Below are 27,049 nucleotides of genomic sequence, written 5' to 3' on the forward strand. Positions count from 1 at the left end.
AGTTCAGAGCTGCATATCTGACATTAATTCACGACTGAAAGTGTAATTATAATTCTGTCTGCTGTGGTGAGTCATACTTCCTGCAGAGCCGTGTCTTAACGTATATGTTTGCTCTGCAGCAGAAGGTTTGGCCAAGATCTTGGACCACCAGGGAAACCTGTTAGAAGGGGGGATGGATGGCAGGAGCCAGAACAGCAAATAAAACACAGGACTTTGGATTTGTGGATGTAAATTAATAGGATACTTTCCATTGGATGGAGTTAACAAAGGGCTTCCAAAGATTCTGAGAAAGGGAATAAATAGAATGTAATTGACATGTTACAAAATCAAAATGATAGGACCCATATGAGTTATACTATTACAGTTGCATGTGTAGATGAAGGGTGTGGATGGTTTAGTGGTTAAGAGGTAGCCTAGTGGTTAAGAGCGTTAGGTAGGTCAGTATCCAAAAGGTCGCTAATTTCGAATCCCAGAGCCAACTAGGTAATAAATAAATACAAATCTGTTGATGTGCACTTGAGCAAGGCACTTAACCCTTATTGCCCCTGTAAGTCGCTCTGGATAAGAGAGTCTGCTAAAATGTCTATGAGACCTGCTGATGTCCTACTGTCTATGATTCTGACCAGCTTGGAATGTGATGCAGGCTCTTGGGGAGTGAAGATTAGAAATCAAACGTCTGTGTGGTGTAGGAGCTCAGAGAGCCCAGCACAGCACCGTGGCCTCAGGCCAGACCGAGCAAATCTTCTAAAGGCGCCAACAGCAGTGAGACAATGAAACAGGTGTACCAGTTGTTATTTCAAACCGTACCCTTTGAACAAACCCTTGAGATACTTTTCATTTCATACTGTAGGAGCAGAGTGGAAAGAGCCAGACAATCATGTTAAAATGACTTTATAATCATACAGTACATCTTTCATATTGGACCGAAAGGCATGTGGCAACGCGAAACAGACTAAGGCCTGTGGTTCTTATAGAATAAAGTCAATGGTTCACCTTTCCTTAAACAGGTTAGAGCTTCATAAAATTACAGTATACTCAAAATAATACAGTACATCTGACCGATCAAACCAATATCTGCACAGTAGAAACAGTAATCACAGAATATATATAGGGACATACTTTTACATGAACGACATAAGGCACTTGGTCAGTGAAATATCCCAAACACTTTAATTGCATAGGGACACTGCTCCTGATAGCTTGATATGACAAAAGTTTACTCTTTAGATATAGTCTCTTAAGTCTCTTTGCTGTCAACATAAACTTTCAGATGAGGGTTTTGAATTTATTGCAAGAGCAGGCACATTGGCTTCAGCTTTTGGCACGTTAAACTCAACAGAATTGCACTTTACTTTTAAAGTCCTGTTAAAACAGTAGAGTTTCTTGGGAGAGGCTGAGGATGCCCTCTCTTTTTTAGGGTTCTGTTTGCACGTTTTGACACTTTCTTCCCATGTGACGGGAGTAGTACTGGTTTCAAGCTTCTCCTGGTTGCCAGGTATCTTATGACAAGAGTCCTTTTGCATCGTGGTGGACACATAATTATCCATGCTCTGATTCCTCAGAGAGTTGACAATTTTCTCTTCCGCCCTCTGTGTTTCATGATTGGCTATGCAGCACCCTGTGTGTGTGTGGGCTAATGTGCAGCCCAGAGCGGAGGCAGGAGGACCTTGAGTCTGGGCTGGGGTGGTGGGGCTGCCACTAGGGCCAGAGGACCCTCCAGTCCGGTGTGCTTCCTCCAGCCCAGCTGGGTCTGGGGCAGAGTGCTGGTCCCTGGGGAGGCCACCTGTGAGGGGGACAGTGTGAACACAGTAGTTTCTGAGGTGGCAGCTGTGAGGGCCCTGTCTGGGCAACCTGCCCGGGGTGCAGTGGTGGAAGTGGGCTGGGGGACAGTGGACATAGTGCATACGGCAACCTATTGGTTTGTAGACTGCGTCCAGAGTGGAAAGGAGGGTCTGGCCTTTGTTCGCATGGCTGCCTGTGAGGGGGAACAGAGGAGTGGGGCATGGGGAGTCCTGGGTGGTTTGAGTACATGGGTGGGGGGTCCACTGCATACCCATAGACTGCTGAGGGTGAGGGGGATCTCCACATGTGCAGGTTGTGTTATGGGAGTACTGGCATCTGGGTGTGGGGTCGGTGGCCAGTATGCCCAGTCCATTTTCAGAGCAGGGCCCTCTGCCAGGCTCTGCCTTGCTCTTAAAGGGGATGTGTGTGCAGGGGGCAGAGTGGGGGGCTATTCCATTATAGAGCTGGGTGCACGTCTCCTGTTCCTCTGCAGGTTTCTCATCGTTCCTTTGGTTCGAGGCTAACGGTTCCAGCTCGTAATGCTCATGCTCCACCTCTCCTCCTCGGCTGTCCAGTTGGTACTTTGTGCCATGCTTGCCCTGGGGTGAGGGGACGTTGGTGGTGCCCTCTTTGAAAGCCTGGCACTGAAACCTCTTGGGCAGGGGGATCTGTCCACAGGTGCCCTGGGGGCCCAGGCAACGGCACATGCACTGGAAGAAGAAGGTGGCGAAAGCCCAACTGATGCACATGATGAGCATCATGAAGGTGCCCAGCTGGGTGTAGGCTAGCACCGTGGACGGCATCATCATCGCCCCGGCAACGAAGGTGGTGAGTGCCGCCATGGCGATAGCAGAACCCATCCGGCCGAGGGAGAAGACTACCTTCCCCTCGCGGTCGGGCTCGGGGGCAAGGCGGTAGGCGACTCCGTAGTGCACGGCGAAGTCCACCGACAGACCCACTGCCACCGAGATGGTGACAGACTCCAGCACGTTAAGCTCCCAGCCCAGCAGAACCAGCGAGCCCACTGTGACGAAGATGGTCCCTGCGATGGAGAGGATGGCGTAGAGGCTGATGATGATGTTCCAGGTGGTGAGGAGCATGACCACGAAGGCCACCACCACGGACAACGCCATGGCGATGAGCGTTCCATCCGATAGGCTGTCCTGCAGGTCATAGAACTCCAGGTTGCTGACGAACCAGCCGTAGCTCAGCCCGTCTGGGGCATTCTTCAGCTCCTCCTGGATCCAGGTGTCCACCTCGTGGTAGAACTGGTGCATCTTCTCATAGGCCAGTGTGAACAGGTAGGTGCTCTTGAACTCCAGGACGATGGCCCGGATGGTGTCGTTGATGTCGAAGCGAGGCCCGGGGGTCTTACTGTCCAGGTGGAAGCTGGTGCTGCGGTCCAGCTCCATGATGGCTCTCTTGATGCACAGCTCAAAGACATCCTGCTTGTAGGGGAAGGTAGACTGACTGCAGCAGGGGTAGACCGAGGCCTCTTCACAGTCCCGGTTCTCCATCCACTGCTTGAAGGTCTCGATGAAGCAGCTGGTGAAATCCTGCTCCTCCGACTGGAACACGAAGCTCTGGTTCCTCAGCTTCTGGCAGAAGTTGAGGATCCACAGCTGGGAGGCCGGGCTGGCGATGTTGAAAGTCTTGTCCAGCATCAGCTTGCCTTTGTTCTTGGGGTTGAGGGGGTCCCCATTGTCCACGGGGGTGACCCCCCAGATGATGGTGATAGGCATGTGCAGGTCCTCCCCGTGGTGGACCCTCTCGAACATGAACAGTTTCTTGTACTCGGCGTCGTAGCGCTCAAATGGGTGGGAGGAGCGGAACACCTTAAACTCGGACAGCTCCAGAGAGGGCAGCTTCATCTTGGGGTTTACACAAACCACGTATGCCCCTCCCACGGTGAAGGCCAGGAAACAGAAAAGCCAGAGGTAACGCAGTTTGATCACGATACACGGCAGCACCTTCTCAAAGAAGATCCTGGAGGCCTCAGAGACAGTGAAGAGGCACTTGTTGGCCTTCTGGCACAGATTGGCCCAGAGGGTGCGGGTGCAAAACCCTGTCTGCTGGTGGGGAGGTTTTGAGCAGGTGAAAATGTTGGGCAGGTAGCGTTCATGGAGCACCACCACAGCCGGCAGCCAGGTCACCATCAGTATGTAGTTAACCAAGATGGCCGTTCCGGCGTAGACACCGAAACAGCGGATGGCGGTGATGTTGCTGACATAGTTGGCGTAGAACGCGGCGGCTGTGGTAAAGCTGGTGACAAACATTGAGAGGGCGGCGTGCTGCAGAGTGATGCTCACCGTCTCCGACAGCTCAGCGTTGGGCTTGTCAAACTTGGTGTAGTTCCACACGTCACAGAGGACGAAGGCGTCGTCTGCCCCGATACCCACCAGGATGATGAGGGCCGTGAGGTTCATGAAGGGGAAGAACTCAAAGTCGAACACCATGCGGTACAGAAAGTAGGACACGATCAGAGAGCTGATGATGGCGATCATGGTCATCAGGGTGATGAACACAGAGCGGGTGTAGACACACATGACAACCAGCACAATCACTATGGCTATGGCTGGATACACGGTATCCGTCAGTAGGTAGTCCTGGAACAGGTTGTGTTTGATACCGAACTCGATCCCCGTGATGGTGGTGACGCCGTCCGAGGAGTTCCAGTTCTCAAAGTTGTCCAGGTAAATGTTCATCATGGTCTCCCCTTTCTCCGTTGGGGAGAACAACATGCTGTGTTTAAGGGAGGGGATAAGATAGTCTGTGTTCTTTGGGCTCAGAAAGTCTTTGTCCACCAGAAAATGGAGGATCTGGTAGATGGCGTTGTACTTGGTGCACTTGCGTGGGACGTTGGTGCACTTGGACTGGTCCTTCCGGCGCGTGGTCATGTCCCAGCAGTCGGGGCCCAGGGTTCCGTTGTGGTAGTACTTGGCGCAGGAGCGCAGGATCTTGAGGGTATGCGACACATCACGCTCTGTGATCTTCTGGCAGGAGGACTTGTTGGTGAGGATCGCCACATAGTTGCCCAGGGTCCAGCTGGGGCAGCAAGAGGCGTCAGTGGTGCGCTGGCACAGGCTCCAGTACTGAGGGTGGGAGCGCACCTGGAGACAACACAACACAACACAAGATAAGAACAGAGTACGACTAGAATATAACTATTGACCCAAGGAGATCAGGAGACAAGGCCAATATATCAGGATGTCAGGTTAGTTCCAGCCTGAGACAGCATAGACTCCAGCCATAACATTTCTAATATGATGGGGCTTATTGAACCATTTGACATGAGAAAATGCTGAGGCACATCTTCAACAGTGCTGTTCCACTTACCCGTGTATTGTCCAAATTGCACATAGATTTAATTGCTTGTATGTTCCACAGGTTCTTCCCCTCTGCTGATGTGAATACTAATCTGGAGTATCTGTCACCTGCACATACAGTAAAGAGCATCTGGTTAGCATTTTATCACAGTCAAACATTCAGTCAGTCAAACACTTACTAGACAAACTCTTGAAACAGGAGAAGTGTTAGGATGAGTTTGTACCTGGAACATCACAGAAGAAACTGTCTTTGCTGAAGTCCCAGTCAGCTTGTCTTTTATCTCGGTCAAAGTGATCTTCAGCCCACCTGTCCTCTTGGTGACTGAAATAAAAAAGTAAAAGTGTGATTGCACTGTTGACTGTTAACATTTCATACATTTGTATAACGGTTCCTATCAATTCTGAAGATCTACATGACAGAATGAGATGTAATCCACTTAAAGCATACACCCAGCAGAGATGGTATATGGTAACAACATGAAAGACAGTTAAAAATAGCACAGTATTGAAGGGTCATTCTTAAACAAATGAAGGAAACGGTTGTAGGCCAACCCATTAGTGATGACAAAGCCAGTGACTGTATCATAAATCAGTAGAGTGAGCACCATCGCAATGTTATCATTATTTTAATAATCGTAATAATAGCCAGATCATAAGAGGGTTTTCAGGGAGTGGTGCCAACAGGCCTTCTTAGGGGCCACATCCTCTGACAAAGACAGACAGGAAGGCCCTTTAATCAGGAGTTTGTCAGAGCAGACTGAGGGGCCGAGGCAGAATTATGCAGAGAGTCCTGCTGACGGCCCCCCCAAGTCCACACACACCTGCTCTTGATTACTCACCGGGCCCCCAGTGATCAGGATAAGTAATGGAAGATAGGCCTGGGATAGAACAACCCCCCCCGACCGACCGATCCTTTTGCAGGATGTGATTGAGATTTAGTGTGTCTGCTTGTCTGTCATCACTCCATCTCCTGGCCTGAGGCCTAAACCTGATCTAGCCTACCTCAGCCCCCTTCATCAGGGATTTTGAATCAATACATGCTTCACTAAAGGGTTAGGAGGATGACAACAAATGGACAGGATCTGTGTGGTAGTCCTTGTTACCTTTTCGCCTGCTCGTCCGCATATTTGAATGGGTAGTTAGCCAGGGTTGCTTTGTACCCTGTGTTTTTCACCATGTTGTTCCATGTGACTAGTCGCTGGCCTATGGCCGTGCCTCGTGGCTCAAATCCCTGAATAAATAGAGGACATCTTTTTAGTTTACCAGGAAATTCGCAGTTGACATATTGGACTTTTCACATGCACTCAATATAATGATTTTGATGTGTGCGAAACACTATGTTTTCAAGCTTGGTCAAATAAAGACCAAGACTTTCTAGGGAGAAAGTGTTGTGCCTTCCGTAGGCTCGGCCTACTCACCAGTAAAGGGTCTGAGAAGTCTGGCAGGTCTGGCACCAGGATACCCACCAGGGCACACACCACGATGAGGACTGTACACACCCCCAGCACCACCACTGGCCAATCAGCAATCAGCTCTGCATAGCTGGAGATGAAGGACAGGTGTTGTTTAAACACAAGGCTGATGGCTTTATAACTATTCTAATATTATACGTACTGATAAGTAAACAGAAAAGAGAAGGATACATGGATACACTAGTAGAATATCAAAAAGAGTAGAAGGTGCTCATTAAAATGCCATTATTGAATATTTGTAGTTATTCACGTATATTCAGCGTTCAGCCTTGAGAGAAACTAAAAGGCATCTTTTGTAAAGGAGCATGGGTGACGGTTAGCAGGTTCCAGGTACAGAGAGACCTTTTCACATAGATAACACTGATGATTCACTATACAGGAATGACAGCTCGGCTGGGTATTGATGGACTCAAGGAGAGAGCTTTCGTAAAAAAAGAGGGAATTATCTTTGGCAGGTCTTACCTTTTGGGGAACCGAAAAGGCCTTGCAGGGCTGCAAAACAAAGGGAGATAAATCAGGTTTACATTTACGAGTCAAAGCAAAAGCCAATCAAAACCAGATTTGCCTCGGCATCCGTGCAGGGGGAACATGTTTTTTCATGAAATGTTTTTGAGCAGCAATGCAGCACACACCTTCTGGGGAACAACTCGCTGTATTCAAACTAACATAACCAAAAAGAGGTTGCATTCCCCTGAGGGTAACTTTTAATTTTCATTTAAAAAATACCAATGAATTGTTCTTTAGGTAATATATTCAAAAACCATGCACAGATGTGCAAGTGAATGAAGAATCTCTGACGCTAATTGTTTTAGACAAGACGAAAATCAATGTCAATCTCTTTCTTTAGGTCGGCTTTGTGTTTCCAATCTACAAAAACCCCACACACTGCTGCAGTGCATGAAGAATCTGTAAAGCTTAGCTAAAAGCTTTAGAGGACTAGAGTCCCATTAGTGGTGATGTCTCCTGTGCCATAAACATAGACGGAGAGGATCTGCACTGGGCTTCCCCATTGCCATATGAAGCTTTCAGCTGCTCCGGATTTGTCTGGACTTCCCATCAGCACCTTCCCAGAGCAGTGGGACGCCTCCGGGACGCCGAGTGCAAGCACGAGTCAGAGGGAATCAGATATGGCCACCGGATCACAAAGGCCCGGTACAGATAAGCGCAAGGCCAGAAGGGTGAGAGCAGGGGGGAGACTAGAGGTGGGAGGGGTGGGTTGGAGATGTCTTCATATGCCATATATACACTCAATGCTCATACTGACAGCAAATGACAGCGAGAGGAGACGGGGGCAGACTCACATGAACACATACACACAGCTGTGACTAAGAAATCTGTAGAAATGGACTGACTGTCCTAACTTTATGTACAAGGAAGGACATCATGAATTCTACTGCAACCTTGATAGGTTTATCCACATTCTATTCACTGCAACCTGCATGAGTATTGCACTATCACTGTCACAATTTGGCACAGACCTCACAGCCCACATCAGGGACTACGTAAGATTACACACAAGAAACTAAAACAAGGAAATCAGTTTCCCCAAACAGGAACTGGACACAGACGATCCTCTGCCTCTGCCAATCACAGTGCACGCACACAGGATATCTCAGCGTGATTGGAGCAATATGGCCAAGGGGCAAAGAGATGGCTGTATTTTTCCTTCTTCCCTTTAAAAGGGAATCGATGGAATGCTATAATTAGTGGTTGCCATTGCACAGTGAGGCAGAGATGAACAAAAGCTATTGGCAGGAATTTTTCACCACTAATAACTTCTGGAGAGGCAGTAAATACCCTTTAAAGTTAGCTGGACATGTCAATACAACAACCAGATGTTGTATGGCACTGGCTTTGAACAATTTGCATATTCTAGACCAGATGAGTCCCATTAACACTACCACATAGAAATGGAGTGAGACTCCTTGATATACTTTTGCATTCAAGAAAAATTGCCAGTGATTCACCTTTAAAACGTGAGAGCCTGATACTAACCAACAATGCCTAATGAAAAACACATCCCCTCTACCTTAAGTTAGCATTGATTGCCAAGGAAAAATCAGTAACTTAATTTATTGCTTTTCTGTGCTGTCCATTAGTTTCCATGTAGGGGCCTTGAACGGCGGAATTCAGGACGGAGATATTATGGTCCAGAATGAAGTAGAGTTATTGGAAATAGTTGGACTGGATTCATAAAACATCTTTAGTCGAGGAGCCATCAAAAAGAGCCCTGCTGCCTATTTATCTGCAAGATCTGTTTTGGATCTGTTTGCAACTTTCCCAACCATGATTGCATTTCAGACAAATAAGAAGATGTATTAAACAGGGGACTATACTATACTGTGGATTTACGACAGACATCAGAATCCTCAGATACTATGTCTTTCACACGAAGCAAACTTTAAAATGTTTTTTTTTTTTCCCTCTTTCAAAAGTACAGGGCTTGATTATGAATTGAAGTTGGTATTCAAAAGGTAAGCTTTGTGTCTCAATTCTCTTTCATCCAATCTGTCAATGACAGTAGCAATGTGAAGAAACGCAGACCAATGTCCTTTAAAAAAAAAAAAATACTAATCTTAAAGGAGGCAGCAGAGGGAGGAGAAATCCGTTGACTGATGATCACACAGTCTCTAAATCCAGCAGGATGACAAACCAGAGTCTGGTTTCCTCCACTCCTCTGATCCCAGTCACACAAACCCCCCACATTTCTTCCACAAACTTACAACAGTTACCCTTCCTAAATGTTATTCTATTTACCCGAAAAGGGACTGTTTATGGATCACTGGGTTAACAAATAAAGTAACTGTGGAGCAGTGGCTGGGTCAGGCCGCGGCGGCCATGTTGACATGTGGTGGAGTGAAGGGAGGCGAGAGGGGTCAGGGGTCACAGAGCTGAGGGGGGAAAACTGCTAACAGACACGCCAGATATTTCTGGAATCAGGGGCTGCATGAAGCGTTCAAGTCAGGGCAAGAGCAATTACTGTCAACTCTCAATTATTCGCTCCTGTGATTAAAACTCACTGGAACACTGCACACAATTAGAGGCTCATTCAAGCGATGGAATTGTAAGATTGGCTTGAGGGTGGAATCCAAATATCAGCATGACGCATTACATATTGTAGTGAAATGTTGAGTATAAAAAATCAATATTGATCATTAGGGAGTAGCCACCAGCATGCACTTAAAGGGATACTTCGGAATTTTGGGGAAGTTCTACAATGAGATACTAGTCTATAGTATCTCATTGTGCTAACGCTAGTTAGCACTGGTTCGCAAAACTACCTCCAACTTCCTTCATACTGGCCGCAGAGACATAAAAATGGTATCGCCGAGTTCATCGGACAATGGGGAAGTAGATAAAGGGCCTCATTGACAAAATCCAGAAGCATCCCTTTAAGTCAGGGCTCATCAACTTCCACTGTATACCTTAAATAGATTATAGGTACATACAAGCTTGTAAGAAATAATACTGTAACACTGTACTTACAAGTTAGTTACACAACACAGGTCTCTGATAGGGTTTATTTGGAGGTAACAAGGCCTCTGAATGCAAGCGTGTATGAGAAAATGTGAGTCTGAATAAGAGATTATTGCTGTATATTAAGTCTAAGCGCAATGTGTATGTGTAGAAGGGACATGGACAGCTACATCCACCAGTGCATTTGGTCTGGAGGCCACACCTCCATCTCCACATTCTTCGGATTGAAATATGGGCGTGTACAAATTCCAGGCAAACAGGCCGGATTTCAACACTGTAGCCAATAGTTACAAGCTGTCCAATAGATGTCTTTATTACCCTGTGGCCTCTCTCTCTTCATAGCAACCATCTTAACCCCCTGAGTCCAGGGGCTTCAGAACCACAATCCAAGGAATGTGAGGGTATTGCACATGCCATCACCAACCCTGCACTGCGCTAACCAACAGACATCTTTGTCAACTAGTCCGAGCAGGGCGAATTAAGCAATACACGAGTCACTATGCCAATAATGACTGTCTACGTGTCATGAATTATTTAACAAAGGCCTAGTCACTTATGGTGTTCTTCAGATGTTTGCTAAATAGGCTAGGTCCGTGATTAACATTTTAAGCGGTTTTAGCAATAATTCTTACTAGGGTTGGGCGATGTCAACCTTTTTCCTATCGTGATTATGTACCCATAAAACATTGATATACGATGCCATTTCGCCCCCTATTGGCCAACCCAATTTGTATTTAAAAAAGGAAAAATAACAATTCAGCTAAAACGACAGTTAGGCTATAATGCAAAAATCGAACGCAACTGGATGAATCATGACAAAAGTTAATGTTGTTGAAAGCCTGGGCAGAGGCTAAGTGCAGGCAAATCTTATCTAATATTCCTTTCTGGTGGAGGAGCTGCAGCATGGAGTAGGTGTGTGTGTGTGTGTGTGTGTGTGTGTGTGTGTGTGTGTGTGTGTGTGTGTGTGTGGCGCGCTGTGATGAAGCAGTAACTGTCTGATAAGGAACGGGCGGTCTTACCGTAGTTACATCTTGGGCTGGATAGAAGCAGTCTACCGTCTTTAGAACTGGATAATAATAGCTTAATTTGCCTAATAAAATAATATCATAAACCGGTGATTGAGAATAGCCTATGCCTTGGCTTAGGCTATAGACTTTCATTCTTATTATTTTTGAAAGCCACAACCTTAGGAGAACACCTTTGTAGCCTAGAATATTTGGGAAATAAGCTACTGTTCATAACTTTAACTTGTCTTAAAGCCTTTATGATAGGCCAGTAGGAGGAATGAGGATGGGTTATTGGCCATTTGGTTTTCAACCTCGCTTGGAGGCCTGCATAAGTTATTTCTTAAGCTTAAACTTGATTCAACTTGTCATTCAATTTTTCTATAGGCTATTGATTTTGTATGTTCTCTCAAGTATTTGATACACTGCCGATTTTGCAGGTTTTCCTACTTACAAAGCATGTAGAGGTCTGTAATTTTTATCATAGGTACACTTCCAGAAAATCACATTGTATGATTTTAAAGTAATTAATTTGCATTTTATTGCATGACATAAGTATTTGATCACCTACCAACCAGTAAGAATTCCGGCTCTCACAGACCTGTTCGTTTTTCTTTAAGAAGCCCTCCTGTTCTCCACTCATTACCTGTATTAACTGCACCTGTTTGAACTCGTTACCTGTATAAAATACACCTGTCCACACACTCAATCAAACAGACTCCAACCTCTCCACAATGGCCAAGACCAGAGAGCTGTGTAAGGACATCAGGGATAAAATTGTAGACATGCACAAGGCTGGATGGGCTACAGGACAATAGGCAAGCAGCTTGGTGAGAAGGCAACAACTTTTGGCGCAATTATTAGAAAATGGAAGAAGTTCAAGATGACGGTCAATCACCTTCGGTCTGGGGTTCCATGCAAGATCTCACCTCGTGGGGCATCAATGATCATGAGGAAGGTGAGGGATAAGCCCAGAACTACATGGCAGGACCTGGTCAATGACCTGAAGAGAGCTGGGACCACAGTCTCAAAGAAAACCATTAGTAACACACTACGCCGTCATGGATTAAAATCCTACAGCGCACGCAAGGTCCCCCTGCTCAAGCCAGCGCATGTCCAGGCCCGTCTGAAGTTTGCCAATGACCATCTGCATGATCCAGAGGAGGAATGGGAGAAGGTCATGTGGTCTGATGAGACAAAAATAGAGCTTTTTGGTCTAAACTCCACTCGCCGTATTTGTAGGAAGAAGAAGGATGAGTACAACCCCAAGAACACAATCCCAACCGTGAAGCATGGAGGTGGAAACATCATTCTTTGGGGATGCTTTTCTGCAAAGGGGACAGGACGACTGCACTGTATTGAGGGGAGGATGGATGGGGCCATGTATCGCGAGATCTTGGCCAACAACCTCCTTCCCTCAGTAAGAGCATTGAAGATGGGTCGTGGCTGGGTCTTCCAGCATGACAACGACCCGAAACACACAGCCAGGGCAACTAAGGAGTGTCTCCGTAAGAAGCATCTCAAGGTCCTGGAGTGGCCTAGCCAGTCTCCAGACCTGAACCCAATAGAAAATCTTTGGAGGGAACTGAAAGTCTGTATTGCCCAGCGACAGCCTCGAAACCTGAAGGATCTGGAGAAGGTCTGTATGGAGGAGTGGGCCAAAATCCCTGCTGCAGTGTGTGCAAACCTGGTCAAGACCTACAGGAAACGTATGATCTCTGTAATTGCAAAGGAAGGTTTCTGTACCAAATATTAAGTTCTGCTTTTCTGATGTATCAAATACTTATGTCATGCAATAAAATGCAAATTAATTACTTAAAAATCATACAATGTGATTTTTTGGATTTTTGTTTTAGATTCCGTCCCTCACAGTTGAAGTGTACCTATGATAAAAATTACAGACCTCTACATGCTTTGTAAGTAGGAAAACCTGCATAATCGGCAGTGTATCAAATACTTGTTCTCCCCACTGTGTATATATATATATATATATATATGCTATAGACTAAATCCCATGTATCCGACAGAGAGAGAGACAATATTTTCTGACTGGACATTTTGGTGGAATTCTCCGATCTGTCTGGCCTACATTTCTCTCTTGCGTTCTGTATCAAATATTTATTGAAATAGGCTATAGCAAATAGGAACAGGCAAACTACTAGGAATGTCACTTGTGTGCTGCCCTGCTGTGTGCTTTGAGACTCCGTTCTTTACTGCGGGCTGGCAGTCAAGTTCATATAGGCTAAACCATCATCTGTCACATCACAATGTCGTCACCATTGACAATAGCTGTCAATCACCGTCGATAGACTATGCCATCTTAATGTCGCCCAACCCCAATTCCTACATAATACCACCAATACTAATGCTAATGAATAATCACAAATCTCATATTATGGATGTCATGTCAGTCTTGACACAGATTCAACGGGAGGCAGTACTAGATGAGTGTGTTGTATGTTGGGCTATTCCTACGGCAGAACAACAGGTCTAAGTCACTGTTGCTGAACACATTCAGAACTAGAGGCTCCACATGACCTCCAGCAGTGGAACCAATGGCTTTCAGCTGCCAGCCACAACCAGCCCCAACCCATTACGTCCAACATCCGCCGTCAGACTTGGAGGACTGGGCTACCGCAAGACGGGAGACTGTGTTCCCATTTGCTGCTTGCATGACCGGGATTCCTCTACTGCACAAAGTCAAGGAGCGGAACCAACGGCAGGCAGCTGTGCTGACCAGTCATCTTCTCTCCCAGTGCCTTTATGAAGACGTCAAACAACTTAAGTCCTGGAAGCTGCCTGGTAAGGAGATCTGGAAGTTTAGCATGATTGACGTGAGCTGCCCACCCCTAGTTGACACACTGTTACTGTTTTAGCCAACTCTGTTGCAGTTGTCATGCTGACTAAACAGTTTAAACAGAATGGTAACCAGGCTAGAGTTGCCCTGCCTGCTGTGGTGGCCATTTTGAGACTAAACCTCCCCCTCATCATTTGGCCCAATGTCAAGGTACGCCCTCCATTAAGACTTATGTGATAAGGTGCATACATGTCTAGACAGAAAGGTAAACTAATTTAAAAAGCCCAGCCCCACATATTCCTCTGTTTATCCACAATATCCAGTTGCAAGCACAGCAGTGCCTCCAGCTCCTGCCTGGGTCTCTGATCCAGCATGCTACCGTTTGTCGCCCTGGGACTGATCTTAGAAATATCAGGGTATTTTTTGTGTAAAGAGATACATTTTTCACCCTTTCCATCTCCTTCTCCCCAGACATCCTCTTTACACTACTCTATCCATCTTCTCGGCTCTCTCCAGGCCATCTAAGTCCAGTGTCTGAAAGCTCTCCAGCTCTAACCGCAGCTCTTGACAAAGAGGGTTTGGCGAGACGGCGCTGTGACATCTTAGAGGTGTCTGGTGACACAGCCGTCTGGTGAGCTGCAGACCAGGGCCAAGGGCTGTTGGGACTGTGAGGCTGAGCGCCAGTTAGAGGCCAGTGATGGAGTCCCTGGGCTGAGAGAGTGAGTGTGAGGAGGGGGCCGGCCGATCTGGAAATTTCCAACCGTTAGCTAAGTTCACCAAGTGCACGGAGGCAGGAGAAAATAAGAGACAAAGCAAAGTGATTCATAGGAACCCTCCCATCTATAGTACATCAGAGTGACATCAGTACGCTGAGCTGCATGCATTTTCATGTAAATATTCATTAAATCCAGGATGAAAAATAAACAGTGTATTCTCAAGACAATAAGAACAAATGAGAGGGGAGTAGCACTGACTGTAGCGAAGTGTACCTATAGGAACCATCTAGATGAAGGTCCATTATAAACTTAATATACCATGCAATTCTGTACATACATGAGTGAGCGATTGTGCCCTGATCTTATATACCACTTGGATAGGTTGTTATAAGGGCTCATATTATAAATAATAATAATAAGCCATTTAGCAGACGCTTTTATCCAAAGCGACTTACAGTCATGCGTGCATACATTTTTGTGTATGGGTGGTCCCGGGGTTCGAACCCACTACCTTGGCGTTACAAGCGCCGTGCTCTACCAGCTGAGCTACAGAGGACCACGCTGAGCTACAGAGGACCACAAGTTTAGCATATTACATGCTAACAACTATTTATAAAGCATTACACAAATCTTATCAAATCTTCCATTATGCCTATTCCCCCAGGGAGCCGAGTCAGCCGTGGGAGGACCTGTAGTGCAGGCCTAGAGCCCCAGAGGGTGGAGATAATACCAACCAGCCCCAGCCAGCCAGCCAGCCTCAGCCCTCCTTTATCCAACTGAAGCCTCACCAACTGTTCCCTCCACCAGAAGAAGAAAAAAGAGCAACCTAATTTGAAGTTATGACAGAGTGCTGTTCAGATCCAGCTTTGATCCTGGTTTATAGGATAGTATGGCTCTTTGATCTTGGGTGGGTACCTTTATGGGCTTTGCTTTGCCTCATGCTTAGGGGCCATACAGTATAAAGCAGGGTCTGGAGCAGGGGCACTGGGAGCTCACCCCTCTTATTATCCGCCCGCGCAGGTACGGGAGTCAGCTGCCTCACCCCCCAATTCCCTCTCACCCCCCAACTCCCTCACCCGTGGATGAGAGCAGCCGGAGTAGGAGAAGGTTCACACATGGGACACACTACTAGCGTATGTCCTCAGTAAACTTCTTCCCATCACTCATCCTTCAGGGAGGAATGAGGAAAAACACCACACTAAGGCAACAGCGACCCCACTCTATCCCTCCTCTTCAATTATAATACTGCTATTTGAAAAAGGGAGTGGACATACCCACTGGTCTTCAGAACTAGCTGAAATGTTCATGACTTAACAACATGTAACTTGGATCATTAAGATGGGTTTCTTCAGGTGAAAATGTCTAACATCAACAAACGCGGCTTACAAGCTTTTAAGAGATCCAGATTGCCACCTTCAACAGCAAATTAACTGCCGAAGTAACAGGCCCGGAGGGTCCCATTGCTCAAGTTTTACAACAGGCAGAAGTGTCTCGGAGTGTCAAAGTAGGTGATAAATTGTCCCTGAGGGGGAAGAAAAAAGCTTTTTGGTTCAATTCTGTTGGTCCTGTGTAAAGGTATGCATGGGGTAAAAACATAATGTACAACCCTGAGCCCTGAGGGCAGAAACAGAGTAGTGTTGACTTACTGTCAATGGAGCTTCTCCCTGTACTCATGTAGTAGGCTAAATCATTAACACACACACACACACACACACACACACACCTCCCTTGATCAGGAATGGGCTGGAGTGCGTGCTGTGGTGTACTAGGCTACTGACTGTGCTTAACTCACTCCACACTACATAGATGCAGACTTGTTCTAAGAAGTCAACGGAACGCTCTGGACGCAAACTGGGTAGTTCTGTGGAATTACAGGGTGGAGATAAAATAGAACCAGGCCGCTCCCTCCCTCCCTGCTTTCCCTCATGTTTTGTGTCTTTCTGGGGCAGGCGGTGCTCGTCTCTCCTTTCCCCTGATCTCCCCAGAGACACCAGGGTGCTTCTTTAGCAGTCAGGGCAGAGGCTGGGCGTGATGGATGTCTCTGTATAGTGGTTAATGGGCCAAATGGATAAAACGCTAGCGTGAAAAGCCCTGCCGCTACTTCACAAGGGTTCACATCAAGGTCTCCAGGCTCCTCAGACCGCAGCAGGCATCGCAAACAGTTGTTATTTTTGATAATGCGCAAAGCCTTGTCAAACTGGCACCCTGAAATCCATAGCACAAAGATCATTTTCAGGCCGCTTGGCCGGTCGGGGCTTGCAGCTGTCAGACAGCTTGGTATATTAGTTAATGTTTCCAAAAGAGATGTCTCACTGGGGAAAAGAGTCATGATTAAAAAAAAAATGTTTAAGGTAAACCTTTGAGAGTTCTCAAAAACTACAGGCTATGAATTCATATGTCATAATCGCATATTCAACTGATAGGAATTCCTAACTTCATCCAATATGATGAAACGTTCCGGCCGGATGAGGTGTCATGTTTTTATACGTTTTCCTGTGTACCATGGAAACCACCTGCCTCCAGTCAAGAAACTGTACTTGCGTACGAAATCAAACAGGCATGAGATACCAAAAATATACCTTTCTTTAGAAAAGGGAAGGAATGCCTGCTATCCGAGAAGGCATGAAACCAATCCAAACTTGTGGCCGCTAAAATAACAGGAATGTAGCAGGAAGCAACGCATTGGCAAAACCACTCCCCGGGTGAGTGGAGAGTGTGAAGAGAGAGGTTACAATCATGACGTGACCCTGAATAGTTCAGTGTCAGCAGGCTCTTTGGGGGTTGTTCAGCCATGAAAGGTCAGGCCAGTCTCGGCAGCACAGGTAGATGCAGCTCTCTATCTGGGAGTGCAGCTAGAGCTGAAAGGTGCCTTGAGAGCATTCTATCAAGACAATTACAGGCTTGGAAGAACCCAGAGCCTGAAAACCTATTGAGATGAGGCTAACTGCAGTCAAACGACAGCCAAACAGCTGACTTCCGAAGGTCACAGACTTATCTACTGCTCTGACTGACCGTTTCCTCCTGATCCTCAAATCATAGTCACCATCTTACCATTCAGACACTGACAATCTTCATGCATTTCCCAGACCAAGATATATATCCTTCCTCTGCTCAACCAATCTGCTGAGCTGACCTTTTCCTTAATAGTGGATTTCGATCATTACATCCAAGAATAAATCCATTCACTTCTCAGAGTAAAACAGAGAGATCGAGAGAGACTGTAATTTTACAATGGGTGGATTAATACTTTGTATGTATGTATGTGTCTCAACAGGAGTTATATAGTTCCTGATTGTATAGTTCTTGGACAAACACACAAAGGCCTGAAAAGCCTGGGGAAGAAACTACAGTGCAACCTTATCGGAAGGAGGAGGGGGTCTCTATAGCAGGGCGTAACGACCAAGTGCTGTGATCATACACGTAATCCCCTGCCTAATCTCATGGATTACAGCCTTTGAGATCAAACTGATATTTGACACGATCTTGTCTGACTTCGTACCCTCAAATTACCAAGGCATTAAAAAGCCTCTCCCTCCATGCGAAGAGGGATTCTGTGGCGCATCGTGCTCCAACACGGGGAAAAAGGAGAGGCCCAAAGCCCTGAACGTCTGGGGCCAGCCAGGGACTGGGAGACTGTACCAGACAGCCAGGCTTATCCTTCTCTCTTATCTTCCAATCTCCAATCTCTCCGGAGACATTGGAGGCACAATACCACTCTACAGGGGATCGGATTTGAGAGCAACTCAACATTGCCCTTTAATTCAAACCTGCCATCACAGAACAAGAGGGACCTGTTTACTAAATACAGAACCGTTCAACATTAGAGGGGCACATGGCTGAGGAACATCTGCTCTTCATTCAGACATGGATTATATATATATATATATATATATATATATATATATATATATATATATATATATATATATATATATATATATATATATATATATATATATATATATATATATATATATATACACACACACACACACACACACACAGTGAGGGAAAAAAGTATTTGATCCCCTGCTGATTTTGTACGTTTGCCCACTGACAAAGAAATGATCAGTCTATAATTTTAATGGTAGGTTTATTTGAACAGTGAGAGACAGAATAACAAAACAAAAATCCAGAAAAACGCATGTCAAAAATGTTATAAATTGATTTGCATTTTAATGAGGGAAATAAGTATTTGACCCCCTCTCAATCAGAAAGATTTCTGGCTCCCAGGTGTTTTTTTATACAGGTAACGAGCTGAGATTAGGAGCACATCTTAAAGGGAGTGCTCCTAATCTCAGTTTGTTACCTGTATAAAAGACACCTGTCCACAGAAGCAATCATTCAATCAGATTCCAAACTCTCCACCATGGCCAAGACCAAAGAGCTCTCCAAGGATGTCAGGGACAAGATTGTAGACCTACACAAGGCTGGAATGGGCTACAAGACCATCGCCAAGCAGCTTGGTGAGAAGGTGACAACAGTTGGTGCGATTATTCGCAAATGGAAGAAACACAAAAGAACTGTCAATCTCCCTCGGCCTGGGGCTCCATGCAAGATCTCACCTCGTGGAGTTGCAATGATCATGAGAACGGTGAGGAATCAGCCCAGAACTACACGGGAGGATCTTGTCAATGATCTCAAGGCAGCTGGGACCATAGTCTCCAAGAAAACAATTGGTAACACACTACGCCGTGAAGGACTGAAATCCTGCAGCGCCCGCAAGGTCCCCCTGCTCAAGAAAGCACATATACATGCCCGTCTGAAGTTTGCCAATGAACATCTGAATGATTCAGAGGAGAACTGGGTGAAAGTGTTGTGGTCAGATGAGACCAAAATTGAGCTCTTTGGCGTCAACTCAACTCGCCGTGTTTGGAGGAGGAGGAATGCTGCCTATGACCCCAAGAACACCATCCCCACTGTCAAACATGGAGGTGGAAACATTATGCTTTGGGGGTGTTTTTCTGCTAAGGGGATAGGACAACTTCACCGCATCAAAGGGACGATGGACGGGGCCATGTACCGTCAAATCTTGGGTGAGAACCTCCTTCCCTCAGCCAGGGCATTGACAATGGGTCGTGGATGGGTATTCCAGCATGACAATGACCCAAAACACACGGCCAAGGCAACAAAGGAGTGGCTCAAGAAGAAGCACATTAAGGTCCTGGAGTGGCCTAGCCAGTCTCCAGACCTTAATCCCATAGAAAATCTGTGGAGGGAGCTGAATGTTCGAGTTGCCAAACGTCAGCCTCGAAACCTTAATGACTTGGAGAAGATCTGCAAAGAGGAGTGGGACAAAATCCCCCCTGAGATGTTTGCAAACCTGGTGGCCAACTACAAGGGTTTTGCCACCAAGTACTAAGTCATGTTTTGGAGTGGGGTCAAATACTTATTTCCCTCATTAAAATGCAAATCAATTTATAACATTTTTGACATGCGTTTTTCTGGATTCTTGTTTATGTTATTCTGTCTCTCACTGTTCAAATAAACCTACCATTAAAATTATAGAATGATCATTTCTTTGTCAGTGGGCAAACGTACAAAAATCAGCAGGGGATCAAATACTTTTTTCCCCTCACTGTGTGTGTGTGTAATATATATATATATATATATATATTATTTATTTTTTACGAAAGCCACAGAATGCATCCAAATGGCTGAAATGCTTTCCTTTGCCACACTTTTCCCACCCAACTGCATAATGTGCATGGATGGAGTTTGTGCCCACCCGATACGAGTACATAAACCTAAGCTCTCCAAGCCACCCACAGAGAGCATCTTTCTAATGGAGTTACAGGGATCTAATTCAATTTGGTAGGAAATTTCCATGCGGAAAGTAAGCAAAAATATAGTCTTACACAGTTCAACCTCCCGAAAGTACTTGCTACCATGAAGAGGAGCTGACATGAGTAAATAATGACATCTGCAATATTTATATTTTATTTTGTTTGCTGTGGAGTTGCAGATAAATATAGAACTGTGTAAATGATTAGGAAAGCATTAAATGGTTCCAGTTTCATAATGATTCAGTCTGTGGTTTGGAGGAAGGGGGGAAAAACGAGATGCTAAATACGTCCCTCTTAAAAAAATGTTTGCAAACAAATGAGTTCAATACCACCATCCCAGTCTGAACGCAGGGAATGTGCTTGAGTGTGTGTAAGTCCATGAAACAGCTGTGTTGTGCATGTGTTTTTTTGTGTGTTTTATTTTTACTTTCAACTCACGTGTCCCAAGACTAGCTCTACTGAAGCCTCTAACAACTAGTAGTACACCGCCAACAACAAATAAACTAAACAACTTCCACAAGAGTCAAAACTATTGTTTATTCGTAGTTAGTATATGTTCAATAAATATACTTGAGGGTCTTTCTCCGCCGCTAGAACAATAAGGGGATGGAGCACGGAGGAGACTCCGGTCCCCGGCTAGACATACTTGCAGAGATGATCTAGTCTGGCTGAGCTGTGTGTTCGTACTGTCTGTATTGTGTTTGTCTGGGAAAGAGGACAGACAGACCATCAAACCATCAGCACCTCTCCTAGAAAAGCCTCAGTGCCGATGAGCGAGGGGAGGCCAGGGGGACATTCCCTGTGGATTGATCAGACGGGCTGGGGCCTGGGGAGGGACAGCGGCCCTGCAGCCCCTGGGGCTCTCAAAGCTCTCTTTCATTGGGGCTTGGGGGTGCAGGTACTGTGCTCCCTGGGTACCTGGCTGGCCCCTGGGCCTACAGGTTATCTCCCGAGGACAACAACCTTGACCTCCACACAGCAGAACATTCAGGACTGGGACAACAGGCAGGCAGAGGGATTATAGAGCTGAACTTAGATATGTGTGAGGAGAGAAAATGAAGGAAGGCATTTAAAATGATGTATTGATTTCTCAATACAGGGTCCAATGCTGAGGCATGCAAGCAGTTGCATGATTGACATGGTGTAATGCAAATTACAATTTAATGTAATCATAGCAAATGTTGACAATGTTTCAGATATTTCACTATCAGAAGTTAAAACCTGCCCTACATAAAGTTGACTCAAAACTCATTCCTCTGAAGCATAACTGGGGAAAAAGTCAAGGCTTCAGTTACATTTATGTACATATTCTTAAACAGTAATGTACATATGGTACTGCAAACCACCCATAACATTATCCCTAAATACTGTGACTAGGATTGCAATGCTACCGGTAATTTACAGCAATCTATTGTCATTTATAATTGAATAACTTTTAAAAAATGTCTTCATATATATTTTCAAGAGAAATTAGCCTAATTAATGAAAAAAGCATCTAATCAACAATGGCATTATTTTCAATTCACTCTGCAACTCTTCAAACTATTGTCTTTATTCACAACTGCCACCAAATTCTGGTAGTTTACTGGTAAACTTAAAGTTTCCAGTAACAACCTCCCTTTGCAACCCTAACTGTGACATGTTAGTAAGCATTCAGTCACCACCCATTCGGCAGGGAAATGAAATTAAAGGGCTTCTGTTGGAGAGGCAGGGTAGTAGAGATATGCCTGAGGCCACCCCATGGCAGAGAGAAGCACGAACAGGCGCACAAACACAGTCGTCACACACGTACCTGAGGCCGGCCACATTGGGCTGGTTCTGGAGGTGCTCCTGCCAGCGGTGGTGTAAACAGAGGGATGGAGGGGAGGCCTGCAGGCAGCAGGAGCAGGAGCCCGGGTGCAGTGGCAGGGCGGGGGCATGGGTCTGGAAGATGTGGCACTCCTGCTGGTTGCCGTGGCAGCACAGGGGGGGATGGAATGGGCAGCGGTGGCAGCACGGGGGAGGTGGAGACAGCGGAGGAGGCGAGGGGGAGGAGGTGGTGGAAAGGGCGGAGGGCAGGAGCTTGGCCAACCTTTGAGAGTCTGTGAGGTGCGAAGAGGAGGTGGAGGAGGAAGGGGCCCTAAGGGAGCCGTTCTGCTTGACGGCGCCTCCGTTCTGACTCACTCTGGATCTCTGCTGGGGCTCCTTGTGTGGAGGCGTTGGCCTTGGTTGGTGCCTCTGCCTCTGCTGTGTTCTAGGTGTGGAAACAACGCTGAGGTCCCCTCCTTCCGTGCTGCTGAGGCTGGCACTGGGAGCTGGGCTGCCGGTGGCAGTGGCCGTCGTGGTGACGCTGGGTGGCAGGCTGGCATCGCTGAGGAGCAGGAGGTCACCGTTGGCGTCGCTCAGGGCCATGGTCCTCTTCCTGCCGGCCTGGCGCGGGGTTTGCCACTCCTCTGCAGAAGAAATGGGAGGAAAAGCAGACAGGCGCATAGTTAACTCTTTACTGTTGCCAGCCATGTTGACATTCAGTTGAACATTGACTCTATTCAGAGCTGATGAGCTGAGCTGAGCAGAGCAGCAAGAGGAGAGCGTGTGGAGGCCTGAGCCCAGGGAACTGTGTGGGCAAAGGGGAGAGGATGAAGAGCGTAAAACGCACAAGGGTTCACACTCAAAACTCAGATCTGAACAGGATGCAATGAACAGTCAGCAAAACAGATTATTAACTTGCTCTTTCTGGACCAGGAAGGTACAAGCAAGACAAAGTTAAGAAGGGATCAATCTTCATTGATTTACTCAAAGCTAAAGGGGAAATAGTAGTTTCCCCATCTTCTTCATTGCCATTTTTGTCTGAATAGTGTGATTTATAAAGTATGAATACCATAGGGTATGAATTGGCAGCCTGTGTGCAGGGAAGCGTGCGCTCTCTCTACATTATGAAAATTATAAAACGGTTCCAACAGAATGAGATTAAACAGAGGTCTCCAAGTCTTCATGTTGCTAGAGTTTCAGCCCCTATGACAGAATACTTTCAGCCTATGTCCATGTGTAATGTAAAATGCCTTCAGTTGGGACATTTTAGAGTAAGAGGAAAAAAATAAAGTATTGTTTCACCATGATATGTTTAACACACTTCAAAAGCAGTGAATTGCCTTTCACAGTTAATGCACGGTTGTGGTGGGTTGTGAAGTTGGAATGATTATGTTGCCGAACTCCAACCCCCGCTGAAACAGACTTGACGTGAACCCAGATGAATACATCGCACTCAGTACATTTTACATTTTAGTTATTTAGCAGACGCTCTTATCCAGAGTGACTTACAATAGTGAGTGCATATATTTCCGTACTGGTCCCCCGTAGCGCCATGCTCTACCAATTGAGCTACACGGGACCGTCTAATGTGTAGGGGAGTCCTGGGAGAACCTCATCTCCCAGGACTCCCCTACACATTAGACGGTCCCGTGTAGCTCAATTGGTAGAGCATGGCTGAGGTTGGCTGAGGTTGTGAGGAAAAACTACTTCTCACTAGTTCCCACACAATACGGTCTACTTCATCCACATCATGCCTAGGACAGAGATAGACATGGAAGTGCACTAGTAGATGGAAATGTACTACAGTGCATAGCAATACACTATTACTACCAGATCATAACTGATAACATATTGCCTTAAAACTAAATCTGCTGAATGTAGCTTCTATTCCCCTTTAAATGTTCCTATTTGATACAATATGCAACATTTTAAAGGCCCACGGCACTCAAACATGCGATTTTCCTGTGTTTTAAATACATTTCCACACTATGAGGTTGGAATAATAGTGTGAAATTGTGAAAATTAGGATATAGCTTTTTTTTTGTGTTAGAGCTGTTAAAAAAATGTCAGCCTGTTTTGGTGGGATGAAGCTTTGGCCTGCCTGGTGACATCACTAGGTGGTAAATTAGCTAATAGACCAATAAGAGAGTTCCAAACCTCTCTGCTAATAACAGCTAGTTTTCCATTTCCCCCTCCCCACACAAACCAATCCCAGACAGTTCTACCAAAATTATTGCTTAAGAAATGTCTAAGAAGCTATTTTTGTTTCTTTTTGTCCATTTTTATTGAAAACAATCACAGTAAGGTACTTAATTGTTACCCAGAAATGATTTGATATGGAGATAAAAACAGCTGCATTGGACTTAAGGCTTCCTTATTTTACCTACCTTGTAGACATTTTGCTTTTAAAAACCTTCACATATCTGTCAAGACAAACTTGACATGACACAGCTTACTTGCAAATTACTTTCCCTACAAAAAACTCACTACAGACCCATTTCTCTAAGTTCGGCTTGTCTCCATTTGACAGCATGCAAACACAGTATACACAGACGTAGGCTATATCAAATATTTTGATGGCAAACTAAACTGGATGTGTTTGTGTTCAACCGACACCCATTAGGATATATCATATAGCCTACTAGGCTAAACTTCATGCCCATGCAGGGAAACAGCCATGCCATGCAGTGAATGTGAATGATTGTGTTCTGCGATGCCTCAACATGAGTGAAGGGGTAACATGAGACTGACAGCCAGGTCGGGTCAGAGCTTTGGGAATGGGGGAGAGAAGGAGAACTTCAACCTCTCTCTGTCTGAAGAGCTCTGAATAGCAGGCAGTGCAGGGGAAACTAGGGTTATGTCTTCAGTCTACCAAACATGACAAGTTAGCAACAACGATACAAAAGCTGGCAATGAAACAATTAAGAAGTGTGAAAAAGAGACTTAAGAGAGTAGCCTGGTCATTTGTCAATGAAAATGTGATATGAAAATGGTGATTATTCTTGGCTAAATAATCAGTTGCACAACCTAATAATGCATCCTTCTAGCTGTACTCATCTACTTTCAACATTGCTCCACTGCCACAGGAATTCAATTGGAGGCTGTGTGTGCGCCAATACTGAGCAATGCCATCCAGGTGAGACATCTAGGCCAGTCTGCAGTCTGCCACAAACAGGTGTCTGTGCCCTTAGGAAATAACGGATAGATCACAGTGTGGAACGACTGCCCTAAAAAAAGCACACCGACAACATGTCCTTAACTTTTTGTAAATTAATAAACAATGAGCTATTTATAGCTCCATTTTTCAGTGTGTATCTGCAAACATTGATCTGAAAACTCATTTTGGTTTTGAGTGCAGTGGTTTTAAGAACTGACTGTCAAACTGTTTGACCAACATGAGGTCTGTGGAAACTGGAAAGGTTGAGAATAACGGGATGCGTTTTTCTGCTTTCATGTTGAGTTCATGATTATGGGGTGAGACCTGTGCAACTACCAAGTATGCAGCAGAAGGCAAAGTACATCATCCCCTCAATTAAAGCTAATAGACAGTAATTATGAGGACTCAGTCAAGACAGTTAAATTATGTTATTAGGCTGAAGTTATTATCTTGGAAGCTACAAGTACATGCCTGAGAGGACTATGTATGAGGACTTTGACATTCGTATTCTAGTGTGGGAGAAGCTTTTGACAAGGCTGACCCTTTGGCCCATTTCCACAGCTAGGTTTTCCATACCTATTTGACGTTGGCTTGCTCAAGGCTAGTACAGTGTCTCAAGTTAAAATTGGTAAATAAGCTGGTCTGGTGTAGTAATCATAACATCATCATGCCACAAACAATCAATGTGAAGCTCAAATGAAAATAAGCAACAAATGTCTTGTTTCTTTTGTATACATTAATAACCATAATGTATTATATTTAATGCATTGCTCCACAGAGAAGGCATTAGGATTAAATAAGAAATTAAAATATGTTGCACCATTATGACATATGAAACCATATAAAATAATTTGTTAAACGCCGTTTTTGTTAAATCTTCAAAAGTAGGTTATGACCACCATTTTTCTTTAACGTTTTAAACGAAGCTGCTGTCACACTCAAGTAGCTTCTCGGTTTTGTCGATAGGCCTATATGGTCATATTAGCCTACCAAATATAATGTTGATCAACTTAGTTATGTAGGCTACACAATGTGAGGAAAACAAATATTCTGAGCTACACCGGTGTTCAGCAAAAGACCAGGGCATCACATTAGCCGTAACATCACTTGCCCTTTTCATTATTTCGTTCCGATACTTTGCAACAGCGGAGACGGAATCAGCTATCTGTATCCTATTCTAAAACCCCTCTTTAGTACCATAAACAGTGGGAACAACAGACACAAATATATAGTTTAACCATTTAGATTATGGGTTGTAAAAACATCCGTATTTTCAGAGAATCAATGCATAGTCGACATTTAACGGATAAATAAAAAGTACACCGTTTCACAGGTTTGATACCTTATCGGAGTGTTGAAGCTCTGGACGTTTGCGTTCCGTTCGTGCTCGTCGAAGTTTAAAATATTCGGTTTACAGTATCCACCACTTGTTCAACAAAACACTCCGAAAAAGAGCAACAAGTCGCGGCGAAAGAAGTTCGTTTCTAACCGGGAAGCGGTCTGCCAGAATGACAAACACATGCACCCTGTTTCGGGAAGGCGGTGAGCTGGGACTGCGCACTGGCCCACTGATAGGATGTTTATGATGCTCTGAGACTTTTAACCCAATCAGTGCCTCTGCAGCACACGACAGCTGGAGGAACGGAGGTTCATCACCACCACCACCACCACCACTAGTAAACAGCACAACAAACGAACATTTGAGTGTTAATTCTATTTCATAATCACGTCAGGAAAAGGAAAA

General features: G+C 45.4%; 1 protein-coding gene across 2 annotated transcripts in view; it reads right to left on the reverse strand.

Moving 5' to 3' along the window:
- Nucleotides 1–875: 875 nt before the first annotated feature.
- Nucleotides 876–27,049, reverse strand: part of LOC311108803 (protein dispatched homolog 1-like) — an 86,395-nt gene continuing 60,221 nt past the window's right edge. Inside the window, exons 1-8 of one of the 2 annotated variants that reach the window (XM_084151566.1) lie at nucleotides 26,648–26,788; nucleotides 22,153–22,792; nucleotides 7,043–7,072; nucleotides 6,527–6,650; nucleotides 6,212–6,339; nucleotides 5,333–5,430; nucleotides 5,119–5,216; nucleotides 876–4,892 (exon numbers count right to left, since the gene is read on the reverse strand). In XM_084151566.1, coding sequence (XP_084007692.1) covers nucleotides 1,254–4,892; nucleotides 5,119–5,216; nucleotides 5,333–5,430; nucleotides 6,212–6,339; nucleotides 6,527–6,650; nucleotides 7,043–7,072; nucleotides 22,153–22,751 — 4,716 coding nt within the window. In that variant the 5' untranslated portion in view covers nucleotides 22,752–22,792; nucleotides 26,648–26,788 and the 3' untranslated portion in view covers nucleotides 876–1,253. Of the gene's footprint in view, nucleotides 4,893–5,118; nucleotides 5,217–5,332; nucleotides 5,431–6,211; nucleotides 6,340–6,526; nucleotides 6,651–7,042; nucleotides 7,073–22,152; nucleotides 22,793–26,647; nucleotides 26,789–27,049 lie in introns of those variants that run through there. The other variant, XM_084151565.1, reaches the window with a different exon arrangement.

Source organism: Coregonus lavaretus (genome assembly GCF_964263955.1).
Source record: "Coregonus lavaretus genome assembly, chromosome: 33".
NCBI classification, from domain to species: domain Eukaryota; kingdom Metazoa; phylum Chordata; class Actinopteri; order Salmoniformes; family Salmonidae; genus Coregonus; species Coregonus lavaretus.